Consider the following 13,580-nt stretch of genomic DNA (forward strand, 5'->3'; position numbering starts at 1 on the left):
ATAACAGACTGCTGTTAATGTCGGGCCGACTGCCCACAGACACCTATTTGATTTCAAGTCAGGAGCAGCACGGAGTCTCGAGGGACTAGTTTTAAGTTAAAATATTATAAATCTACATGCCTTGATGATGTCATTCTTTATATAGCCTGCCCATCAATTGTTTTTAAGCTCAATAAACTGACCGGAATTTCTCACATTTGTCCGGGAGATTGAAATCTTCCAGGACACGGAGACCGGCCCCAGTATTTTCTAACGGAAACCCTGATGGAGACATTAACATTACGTTTTGTTTCATTTATGTGAATAGTTTATTTACAAGTGAACCAAACTTCTCCTCCATTGCAAACACCGCAACGCTCCCAGCTGTGACACACAATTTCACCCCTGTGTGCGCACTGACAGCTATACGTTCTCGGCTTCCCTCATGTTAAGGGAGGCCGGGGGGGACAAAAAGCCCCAGACAGTTTACTAATGATATATATATATATATGGAGACATTATTAATGTCATTAACATTACGTTATCAAACATAGTATAAAAATTTATATTACAATTTATTTAACTGACGAGTGAAAGACGTGATTTATTAAATCTGTTTTGATCAGACGCCGATGTCGACATCACTCTCCCCACCCTCTCACATTAGCAGGTGAGCAGCTCACCAGCATTTGATGGCATTTTGAAGACAGACAAGATGGAGCGTTTTTTATCAAACTATAAAAACACGAAGGAAAAAGAGTCTGAGAAGCAGATTTCCCAAATATCAATTTTTTTTTTAAAGCGGAGTACGATGGAGTCGTGGGGATTAGACTGGGTAGGGGTTGAGGAGAATGCTACCGGTCAACATATCATTTATTGCAAAGCTTGTCGTGAGACTCCGGCTGCAAACACGGCTAGTGTTCGAGGAGCTTGTGTGGATCTTTTTGTCCGCGGGACGAAGACTGTAAAAAAATGTGGATGTAAGGATGTTTAATAACCGTTTATCATAAAAATTCAGTGCCCCCGAAATATATAAAAAAGCCCCGAAAATCAATTAAGGGGGGCAAAAAAAGCCCTTGAATATTTTTTTTAATTTCTAACCCTGTCATGTATAGAAGAAAGAAGGCCTGGGAGCAGTACTTGTAATTGTACTTGTAATTTTTTTTGATTATCTTTTTCCCCCTCCTTCTTTTTCCGATTTTTCTCCCATCCCACTGTTAGTCGTTATGCCAATTCCCAACCCCCTTACTGGTTGTTGCGCACTTTCCCCTACTGTTGGTCCGAGAGGCCGGAGACTGTCACATGCTTTCCTCCGACGCATGTGCAGCCAGCCGACAGCCAGCCTGGCCGCGCAGATTCTCACTGGGAGAGTGTAACATGTAGGAGGCCGCACTACCTCTCACCAGATCCTACCTTCGCTGAGCAGGCGCCCCGACCGAACTGTAGGGATCGCTGTCCACAACGCCCAGGACCCACCCACGGCTCCCCTCCCCCTAACTCAGCCAAACGAGTTAGTATAGTGATCAGCCCGAGCCAAGGCAATGCTGACTCTCCGGGAGTCGAGACCACAGCCTCTTGCATTGGCAGGGGTGTAAAAAGTACCCAGAAATTATACTTAAGTGAAAGTATGGGTACTGTCTCAAAATCTGACTCAAGTAAAAGTCAAAGTATCTGGCTCACTTGTTAGTTGATAAATACCGGTAGTTATTTTTTGTAATAGGCCCTAATAGTTTGGCATAAGATATTGATGGCTAGTGCATTTGTTTGGCTATTGTGTCACAATGTAAATAAACTCCCTTTGAAATGATGACCGCTGTGTCATTTATGTTTAATGTAGACCTTTTTTTATTTGTATGTCAGCTCTTTGACTGCCTGAGAGGAGTGGACTCAACCTAGATGACTTGGACTCAGACTAGGCTAATGGGAACTCGACTCGGGCTCTTCTTTGGTGACTCGGACTTGGACTCAAACACTGGGGACTCGAGACTCGACCTTGAGATTTAGTGACTAGACTACAACACTGGTTCCAGGACCTACAGACTACCTTTCCCCTCAGCTGTCCCTTTGCTCTGAACTCTGTACCACGTGAAGTGAAGAACTGTACTCCATAAGAAGCAGTCAATGATACGGTGAGGTCATGCTCCCAAAGCAGCGGGACAGAAAAATATGCATTAGGGGCAGCCCTAAACATTAAGCTATAAATATTTGAGACCAAACCTCTTGAAAAAGTTGCTATACCACTCTGAGCATGTTGCAGGCCGAGCTCCCACCCCACATTTCTTATTAATAACAGACGATAGTTGTTGTTTTTAGTTTGTTTTGTTAAAAAGGGGTGCAGATACAGTAGATGCATTTGATCAAATAATAATTTCTTATTTTCATCAAAATGTCACAAGAAATGATAACATGAAATCATATTGCTACAGTACACTCCAGTAAATACCCCACCCAACACCCCTGCTCCCCAATTCCACACCATCCTGAATACCCCCCCAGGCTTACATAAATAATAACAAAAGAAAAAAAGAAAATGAAAGAAAATGGAGGATCGGTAGAACTATACCCAACAGCAGATCACCCAAACACCAACCACCGCCCCACATGAGCAGCAGACAGCCGTGCACATTCCCGGTGCGCGAACGGCGACATCAGACGATAGTTGTGTATATGTTAAAAAGGAAGAATCAAAAGGACAAACTGATTTTGAAGTTGTTGAAATGGTAATAATGGAATCGGTAAAGATCTGTCCAACTGTTGTAATTCCATGCCTCTGTCATCCGGCTCAATAGAATGATATGGTAGCACTGCCTATAAAGGCCCTCCCATAGTTGAGCGGAACGTACACAGAGTGGACTCGCGCCACTCTACACTATTTTTCCCACGCTGTTTAGACTTCGGTCATGTCGTCGTCATCCGATGTCAAAATAAAGAGTCTAGGTTATCTCCGTCTCCAATATTTCAAAATAAAACTGCCAGTTTTACACACTTCATTTAGAAAAGCCATTCAAACTTCTCAAGTTTCTTCAGATGATGAAAAATGACATGGTCCAAATGTATATGAATTGGAATGGATAACGATTAGCGAGAGTAAAACAAAATTTAGCGTCATCTACCTGTCAACGTTTTACCGGACCAATCCTACTCATTTAATCATTTAAAGCCCAACCTCCAGGTTAAACCCTACTGATCAATTATGGGTAGTTTACATCATTGGTATATAATTTCATTCTTTATTTTTTTCCATTTGACACCGGAAATGCCACTCTGAAAGAGTTAAAAAGGTCCACACGAGGGGTGCTCCAGTAGCACACCATGTTACCGCGCTGCGTCGCGGGACTCCGTGCTGCGTCACGGATCTGGTTGACTCCGAGTTCGATTCCCGGACTCGCCGTCATTTGCCGAATGTCTCCCCCTGCTCTCTCTCCCGTTTCACCCTACAACTGTCGGTCATGCTTGACCAGAAAAGCGATAAACGCTAAAAAATAAAGTTTAAAAAAAAGAAAAAAAAAAAAAAGTCCACGCACGAATAACATGCACGCGCGAATCAAAAAAGCGTATCAAACGCCGACGTCACTACAGGTGCATATTAATGAGCCGAATCTAAAAGCTAGCACGGCCGTGACGTCACTTCAGGAAATGCCTTCCCCGTCCGGGTCATAGTACTAGTTCAATGGTGGCCCACTCGGTGCATCACAGTTAGCCTATATAGCTCCGCCGTCCCTGCTGCCTACAGTCGGGACCACTACACTGACGTTAGCCTATGGTTCTCTCCTCTTTGTGTGCCCCCGTCCTCGCGGGTGTCCTGCGGAGGAGCTTGTGGACGCGACAACAGCGGCGGCCGTTGTTAGCTCATAGCTATCGTGTACCGGCACTAGCCTTTACGGGCTCGAGCACCCTACAGGCTGCCACCATTGTCGCCGTTGTCACGTCCATGGGCCCCCCGGCAGGATACCCGTGGGGACGGGGTGTACAGAGAGGAGAGAACCATTTTGGGTCGGCCGTTCATGCCGGCCAGCGAGCCGGATGTCGGGATATTTTGTTAGCACAATAGCTACCAAGCTAAGCTATGTTAGCTACTAACGTTATAAACACAATATGTGTACAACGACACAATGATTTACATTATTACAAATATGGTAACGTGGTTGTGGCTTTAGAGATGGGTGGCTATAATCACGGAGCAATAGTGTTAGGTGAAACAGATACATTTTCATTCGGCTAGTAGTAGCAAGCATATATCAGTGCCTGCCACTAGCTGTGTGTGACTCTCAGCGCCCCCTGGTGAGCCCCCTGGTGCCCTGCACCTGTTGTGACGATCATTTCGATTACACACGCACGTTATGAACCATTGATTAAAATATGCACGTGCGTGGTGATTGTGTTGGGCAGACAAAATGTTTGATAAAAACGCTAAAACTGTGTCAATTTCAATACTTTTTTTTCCATTCTTCATGAAAGTCACTGTTGGCCTAGTCCACATTGTTTATTGAACAAAAATACAACGTGAAGGTTGACCTTTAATACTCTCACCTGGCACGGAGTGAGTGTTCAGAGTAAAATGCAGATCGGTGTCACATTAAATGCAGGTCGATGTCAAGCCGAGCAGAGTTTTGTGTGACACCAAGTGAGTGGACGTCCGTGGGGTTAGAAAATTGGAGCTTCACACTTGGAGTCCGCACGGACCTCCGCGGAGTCCGGTCCGCATACGTTCCGCTCAACTATGGGAGGGCCTTAAGACAAGGTATTGCTATTTCTTCATCTAACGTTACATCATTTCATGGAGATGTAATTAACACAACACAAGGAGTCAATGTCCCAGTTGACGGTGGCCATATTAAAAATTATTTGAGATCGTTTTTCCTCAATAACTGTCAAACTAAATAAATGTATGCAAAACTGTTTAAAGTTTTTGGATGCGTGCGAGATTATGTGCAAAATAAACCAGCATTGTTTTGGGGTGAAGTGCCCCTTTAAAGTGCACCCTCCACCTGAAAGGATGGGGTTACACCAAAAGAGACCTCTATGTTAACTCATTCGGCACCAGCTATTAGTCGGGGCCCGCTGTAGCTAGGCCGCACTTTAAACGATAGGAGTGCGTCACCTTGTTTGTAGAGCTATAACTATATTCTATATTATAGCTATGGATACAATACTATGGCCCATTTGACATCACCTATCTATCGTTCAATAATGTGAAAAAGAATAAATTGTTCCCGTGTTATACCGTGGTGAATATAAGTGTGGTTTTAGAGCAGTCTAGGGTAATTCATGAAATGCTATGTGTTACGGACCCTGTCCTTATGTATGTATATAGAGGGAGTTATGTATGTTATCTGTTATATATAGGCATGTTTTGTTTGTTCTTGTCTTGTCTCCCTCTTGTGTCTACATATCCCCATTCTCAGGTGTCTCCCAGTCCCAGTTGCAGCAGCAGCTGGTCAATCAGCAACTCACCCCAGTGCAGCAGCAGCTGAGGCTCGTCAGCAATTAAGCTCCACACCCCTTCATATGTCCCAGTCTTTGTCAGTTCTCTCTCTCTGTCGTTTGCTATAGAGCCGTGGCTCTTTGGGGTATGTTTTGTAGAGCTGGTGAAGGCGCTGGTCTTTTGTAGAGCTGGTGAAGGCTCTGGCACTTTGTGCTGTTAGTTTGTAGGAAATAGCTTTAGTGTTGTTCTTTATTGTAAAGCTGTATCTTTAGTGTTGTGTGTTCTGTAGAGCTGTGGCCTTTTAGGCATTTGGTTGGTGTAGAGCTGGTACCTAAAGCTCTGGTTATTTGTGCTATTGTTTAGTGGAATCATTGTATATTTTGGTGTTTGTAGTACATTTCTGTTTAACCCTAACCCTGTGTATATTTATTCCCTTGTCACCCAGCCTATGGTGATTGTCTTTCTTTTGTATTAATCTTTTGTTTCGCACACAGGGACAATTGAGGACAGGAAGATACCCTGGGGTCTACATTTTGCATCACGTAGGTGACCTGATGTTAAAGACACCAACCTTAGAGTGAGCACCGCCACCTGTACTTTTGGGCGTCAGCGCCTGTAAGGGGGGGTGGGATTTCATTTCCTTTTATATTTCATTTGGTGCCACTAGGTAGTCCTCCTTGCTCTGTGTTGCTAAGTTTTTGTGTTTATAAAAATAAATACTATTATTTTGCAAATTGTTTCCCTGGTTTTGTGTCACTGCACCCTCACCTACCCTGTCTGTGGCCTTGTGTTGCGTCTCCTTACTGGGGTACGTAACACTATGCTATACGTCAATTCCACTATAGACGTTGCCGTTTCTTGCCTGTACACGCTATTATTCCTAAATCAAATGTGTAACTGAGGGGTACAATTCCCTGACTGTATTGATAAGTATGGTATCATTAAACCACTACCGTCTTATGTACATTCCTACTGGCCATACAGTACACAGGTATCTAATGATGAACACTTCCCACAATGACTCGGTTCCACACAAAACTGGATTTAAGTATTTATTAGCAGCAAAAGGTACATAATATACTTTACTTTACTTTGGATGCGCTTATAAGGCAAAGGAATGTGCGTAGGCAAATCAATAACGAATGTCCATTCTCATATTACGCAGGAGATAATAATACAACCTGAATCTTAGGGAATTATATCTATGGTACACTAGTAATATAGCGGGAGATACTGGTAGGGTCCCCCCGGTTGTAAGCCAGCAAGGGTAGAGGATTTGTCGGTAGTAGAGTCTGGGTCAACGATGATAAGGAGACTCCAAGTACAGGAGACGGTGCAATAAGATCTTGATCCGCAGACGAATACAGCTGTTCTCCGTAGCATGTAGCTCCACATGGAAGAAAGCTAGCCGGCCTCAGACTTCTGAGAGGCAGACTCGACGTGGCTCCTCACAGGTTAAATCCCACACACTTGTGGGTGTCTGCGATTCTCCGCTCCATTAATTACAGGACCAAAAGCAAATATAATCCAGCCGAAAAGGGCTATGCAGTCGTCGGTAGGTTATCCAGTGTACATAATCCACACGGTCCTCGTCTAGGGCCCCTCGGGTGAAAGCGCCATGGTAAGCAGCCCAGCCTGGATAAGCACTCTAGCTGATACGAGGAAACGTTGGTGATGCTAGTCACTGTAGAACTTTAGCCGCACGATACACTATACACAAATAGACTATTACTGACTTAATAGAATAGGTCGAACTCGACGGTACAGCGTTAAACTCTGACACTTCAGTTATTAATTCGCACGCGGTCTCAATGCTCTATTTGGGGCCAAACAGGCCATACTGCACCGCACGTCGTATCGTGGGTGAGGCTTCAACTTATTGGGTAACTCTACTTCTGTATTCACCTGCACCGTATTTATACGCTTAGATGAACAAACTAGTACCAGCTTTATTCCTGTCTCATATCCTTGCGCAATACCGTTCATGTCCAGGCATGTCCCCGGCGGTGACTTTGAACCAGACCTTGAAGGTATGGCCATGGCGCCTGTGGACCGCTGTCCAATAGGAGAACGAAATATTATGGTCTGTACTAGGCTAAAGGGATATTCCGTGTATATGGTATAAGGAATATACAAGGGATATCAAACGATATACAAATATTATGCAATATATATCAATCAATAAATATATATATTCGGTTTAATCTGATCCTTCGTAACAAAATGTATTTCATAGGTATTATGTTCCATCATGAATGCATGAAAGGGGGGGGGGGGGGTCGTTTCTGATTATTTGATAGTCAGTAACGGCATTCGTATTGAACACTAAAAATGCTTATCGCTATAAAAGCATTGCAGGATCAAGTTAAAATCGACGTCAGATCGCTCTTACCTGTGATCGGGAGTATTCCAAAAAAAATATTCCAATTGCTTGATCACCATCTGGTACATCCAATGTCCATTTGGTCCACAACATAATCCACCACAACATATGGATCGGGGATATTTGACGCGCTTCAATGGAACCAGGAGAACCGCTCCCGTCGCCAGACAAGGACAAATTAAACCGGAGACGTTTGGCCATTACACAGGCCAAGATACAAGGTTACAAAGGGTGCTCGATACCGCCGTCTAGCTGGATGCGGCCGGTATTGCACTTTGGCAACCTCAGACTCATTCCCTATGGTAATAGAGGTCCCTGGATGAATAATGAATACAAATATCGAATAAAGGAATAAACGACCAAAACCCAAGATATCTCGGGTCTGGCGCTCAATGCATGGCGAGTTAACCTGGGATATCTCGGGTCTGGCACCGAATGTGTTAAATGTCCTGTGCGGCTGCTTCACAATAAGAGCATGAAACCCTAACAATCATGTCATCCAATAGAGGTGGTGGTTTTGGACAGTGCCACAATGATGCCAATGATATGTCCCTATTTCGAGATACGATGGACTTCTCCAGCCACTCCCCGCTGCCCACCAGAGAGTCGGGTTTATAGGACAAGGTCAATGGATACCTTGCACCTTGCTGGGATTCCTAGCTGCACCCTGGATCTGGGTACATCATGTCTTCTAAAATATTCTGGGCTTTATGTTGTGATGAGTGAATCAAATAAAAAGGGATTTGATGTCTCTGAACCAGCCCAGAGACTGAACTCATATACTGTATTAATAGTTATGTGTATTATACTACGTATATCCAAACCAATAATAAATTCATAGTCGTATCCACTCACTTTTAAATACCACTGCCTACACTGGCTATATCTTCTATAGTGTATAGCATACAGATGTAATACCACTGTTTATAGTCTATAGTGTTTATACTCACTGTCCATACCCGTTTCCTACTGGTCATACTGTACAATACGGTTTCATACTGTACAACACTGTTCATACTGTACAATACTGTTCAATACTGTACAATACTGTACAATGCTGTCCATACTGTTCATGGCCTATATGCGCTGCATGCCGGATAGGAGACACGCGACTTCATTGAGCTGAACAACGTGTGACTTAAATGAACAACAACATTAACAACAACAAAGACAGTGATTTTCATTCTGAGCAATCGCAAGCCCCGGTTGGAAATACTTTACTTTTGGAACTAATTTTTGGAATTAACTTGTGGAACCTCGAGACAGTTTCATGAAAACTATGTAAACTACAGCTGGCCTACCTTCTTTTTTAGGCGAATGCTATTTTGGGAGTTCTAGCGTCAAGCATGTAACTAGCCTACTTTGTTTTAGCACTTTATTGTAAAGGTCCCGTTTCATATCATTCATTTGATCTCCGAGAGACAGCCCCTTCTCAATCTAGCACCCACGAGAGAGCGAGAGTGTGTGTGTGTGTGTGTGTGTGTGTGTGTGTGTGTGTGTGTGTGTGTGTGTGCGTGCGTGCGTGCGTGCGTGTGTTCACCACACTATGAGGCTATGCTAAATTACAGGAAATCTCTCAGTGTTGTGTGTGGGTTTAACCCTTTGCGCAAATTATATTTTGGGAAGGGGTGAATTTGGAGTTTTGAATAAAGTTCTGCATGCAAAAAGAAAAGTTCTGCACGTGCGTTCGTTAGTGGTTAACGTACCATTGCAATCGTTCGGTACACAGCCGTACTGAACCGAAAGTCCAGTACTGAAACGGTTCAGTACGGATACGTGTACCGTTACACCCCTAATTAATACTACAACTCTATACATCTGATTAGCATTTAGCACTATACTCAGTAGTACTCATTTATATATTTTATACCCAGTTGAATCACCTATACATTGTTACTGTTGCACTTTACGGTTACATTTGCACTCTGGTTGGATGCCAAACTTCTTTTCATTGTACTTCATTGATGACAATACATTTGAAATGTTTTATCTAATTGGTTATATTATCCATAGTATATTCATACTACTGTCTAACTGTCTATAGTGTTTATAGCTACTCACTGTTTATACTGTACACCAATATTATGCCTTGTTTTTTTTTCCATATCATCTACATACACGTGTTATACATATGTACATTACAATGCACTGACTCTACTGCTCCTTGGGTGCTAAACTACATGTCGGTGTCCTCTGTACTTCGACCCTGTGCAATGACAATAAAGTTGACTCTAATCTAATCTAAAAAAATCCAGTGAAAGTCATTTCACTCCGTGACTAATCTTCCAACAAGGACACATACACACATGAGAATATTAATATTAATATTCACATTAAGTTGCTACTTAAGGGCTTAGAATAAATGACTATCCCCAAAACCCAAGCATCTTTCTCTCTCCCTCCCTCCCTCTCTGTCAAACACACTCCCATGACCTCCGAAAAGGCGAAATATATCGGGTAAAAAATTCACGAGTTTGATGGTATTTAAATTCAGAACACGTCTTTCTATTTGTGTCGGAAGACTAAGTGAAAGCCTGTAATGTCCTGTCATAGTGGCCTATTTTACCATTATAACCAGCTCTTAATCCTGCTGTTACTGAGTAATGAGCAACAATGTTATGAGTATATGGATCATATATATTGTTAATGACCCATGTGTGTATCATATATATATATATGAATGAGAGAAAGAGAGCGAGAGAGCAAGAGAGCAGTGCAGATGGTCATAATGATACACGTGTGTATCATATTGGTGGATCAAAGGTGATGCAATCAGCTTTGGTTGCGTGTGCAAGCTCACACAGGCTCAGTGTGCTGCACGCAGCCAGCGGGGCTGATGTAAGTGTTGTGTCTCCCGGTGTAGTGTAGGCCCTGCTTTCACAAATCACCACTCCAGTCATGCTTCCCAGATGGACTCATTTGTGCTGTATATCTTTACATATTTCACTATTATCGTACCCTCATTGTCGGGATCAGATCACCACGGTACTCTGAATGTAATATGTACACACACACACACACACACACACACACACACACACACACACACACACACACACACACACACACACACACACACACACACACACACACACACACACACACACACACACACACACACACACACACACACACACACACACACACACACACACACACACACACACACACACACACACACACACACACACACACACACACGCTCTCTCCACACACAATACAATGTTGATGAGCTACGGTTATAGCTGGTTGATGGTCTGGCCTTACAAGTGTTACAAAACTGTGAATCTCATCAGAATGAAATCCCGTTCCCCACTAGAGCCCTTCATCCACCCATCAGAATGAAATCCCGTTCCCCACTAAAGCCCTCCATCCACCCATCAGAATGAAATCCTGTTCCCCACTAAAGCCCTTCATCCACCATCAGAATGAAATCCCGTTCCCCACTAAAGCCCTTCATCCACCCATCACAATGAAATCCGTTCCCCACTAAAGCCCTTCATCCACCCATCAGAATGAAATCCCGTTCCCCACTAAAGCCCTTCATCCACCCATCACAATGAAATCCCGTTCCCCACTAAAGCCCTTCATCCACCCATCAGAATGAAATCCCGTTCTCCACCATCAACTGTGGTCATGTGGTAAAACAACAGGGGAGGGAAGAAGACGAGGGAGGGGTCTGAGAGAAGCCTTACCATCGCAGGGCGATCTTGATGGGCGTGGTGAGACAGGAGGTGAAGAGGTCGGCTGGGAGGTCAGGGTTCATGGGGAGCAGCTCGCTGGCCTCGCACGCCGCCAGCTGGATGCAGTTCTTCATGGAGGGCGGCAAGGGCATCTGGGCCAGAGGGTGGTTAGAGTTTATGGCCGCCACCTGGAGGAGACAGCGGACACATCCTGTATTCAATTAACTTTATCGCTGTGGTAATTAACAACCAAAGGAGACAAGGATGAACACAGAGACAGCAAAGGGAAACAGGGCATTGGGTAGGAAAGCAAAATGAAGAGACACACTTCCACATCTTCGGGTTTGAGTGCATTTACACTCAGGGAAATGTCACACTGTTTCGGCCTCTGACTACTGATGTATGTTGTCATGAGACCAGGCAGATAAGACTTTTGTTTCATCAAGCCCGACGGGCCCGGTACTGGGCCGAGATTAATATCACGTCATAAATCGATCAATACAGTCCGTATTAATTAATGTTGCGTTTCTTTTTCTAATGTAGCCAAGAGTAAAGACCCTAACCCTATCGAAACAGCAGTCAACGTGTATATTTTCAGCACTACGTTTGTTTACAAATGATTTGAAGTGTTATTAGCTAAATATGAGTTTAAAGAATTCTCTGTGCATTGCATCGGAAACCGACGGATATTGACACGATGAAATGACGCCGTCATTCATGTTTGTAGTCCTATGAAAGAGGAGACCTAGGGCATATATAAACATGGGCTTTCATAAAACTACACTACCCAGTTCACACCAGCCCCTTTTAAGTGGTTAAAAGGACATGAGATGAAGGGTTATTGTGGATTAGGGCTTCCTACCACAAGCATAGCTACAAGGGGTGGGACAAAAAATGGGCGCAAAGTATTGATATTGATTTTTATTTAATATTTTTCTTGATAATCCCATTTTACTGCAATAAAAATGATTGGAATGAGGTGAACAGATTCTGATAAAACAGAATAATTGTATTGCAGATGGTAACAAAGTTTTCTGTTGGGGACATAATTAATAATTCATAATAACCAAGTGTGTTTTAACTCATTGGACGCCACTCACGAATAAAGTAGAGTTAACTCGCAGACGCTTGAGTGCCAAACCCGAGAAAAGTCGGGTTTTCTATTGTTATTTCTTTTATTCGATATTCCCATTCATAATCCATTGAGGGAGCCTGTGTTATCATTGGGAATGAGTCTGAGATCGCAAACGCCCAATACCGCCACCTGCCGCCTTGCGGACAGTATTGCACATCCTTTGAAACTCTGTCTTGAGCTGTGCGTCGATCTAAAGTGTCCGGGTGGGGTTTTCCTTGTCGGGCAGGACAAGCGTTTATAACGCATGGATTGAGGAGAATCAAGCACTCCCGGTTCATGTTCTTTGGTGGATTATGTTGGCAACACGATCGACATCAATACTTGGAATGGCAATCAGATAATTGGAATATTCTTTTTGGAGTACATCCTAGTCAAGGTAAGGGCTATATGGTATCAATCTTGCGTTGATCCAAGAATCCCTTCACTGCATGTGTGTAATGTGTGTGTGTAACGTATTCCATTGGTGACAATCAAAGCATAGAAAAACTACCCCCCCCCCCCACCCTTTCATGCATTCATGATGAAACATAATACCGATAGCTAGGTGCGAAACGGCAAGTTTTTTTTGTGAAATGCATGTATTGCTGCATAATCCATTTTCTGGGATTAGACAGGATTACTCAAACTATACTCATATTCACCACGGTATAAAACGGGAATGTATGGATGAATTTATTTCTTTTTTTTTCACAAATTGAACGATAGATACTCGATGTCAAATGGGCAATAGTATTATATCCATAGCTATGATATATAATATAGTTTGAGCCCTGCAAACACTGCCATGTATTCCTATACTTTAAAGCGGTGGCCTTCTTACCACACGGTACACAGCGCCCTCTGGCGCTGATTGAGTTAAAGGGGAACTATTTTGCTATTCTTTTCACTATTTGGTCAATTTTACACAATTCCTGTGAGTATATGGAACACATCTATGTAAGTTTTTTTTCAATAAAATTCATTGTTATGTATTTT

General features: G+C 43.2%; 1 protein-coding gene across 1 annotated transcript in view; it reads right to left on the reverse strand.

Annotated features, from left to right (window-relative positions):
* rptor (regulatory associated protein of MTOR, complex 1) overlaps positions 1–13,580 on the reverse strand; it is a 606,910-nt gene that overhangs the window by 355,224 nt on the left and 238,106 nt on the right. The window contains 1 exon segment of the mRNA XM_084318354.1: positions 11,483–11,658. Within this exon segment, the coding sequence (XP_084174480.1) occupies positions 11,483–11,658 (176 nt within the window).

This window comes from Notolepis coatsorum, assembly GCF_963971535.1.
Source record: "Notolepis coatsorum genome assembly, chromosome: 7".
Lineage (NCBI taxonomy): Eukaryota > Metazoa > Chordata > Actinopteri > Aulopiformes > Paralepididae > Notolepis > Notolepis coatsorum.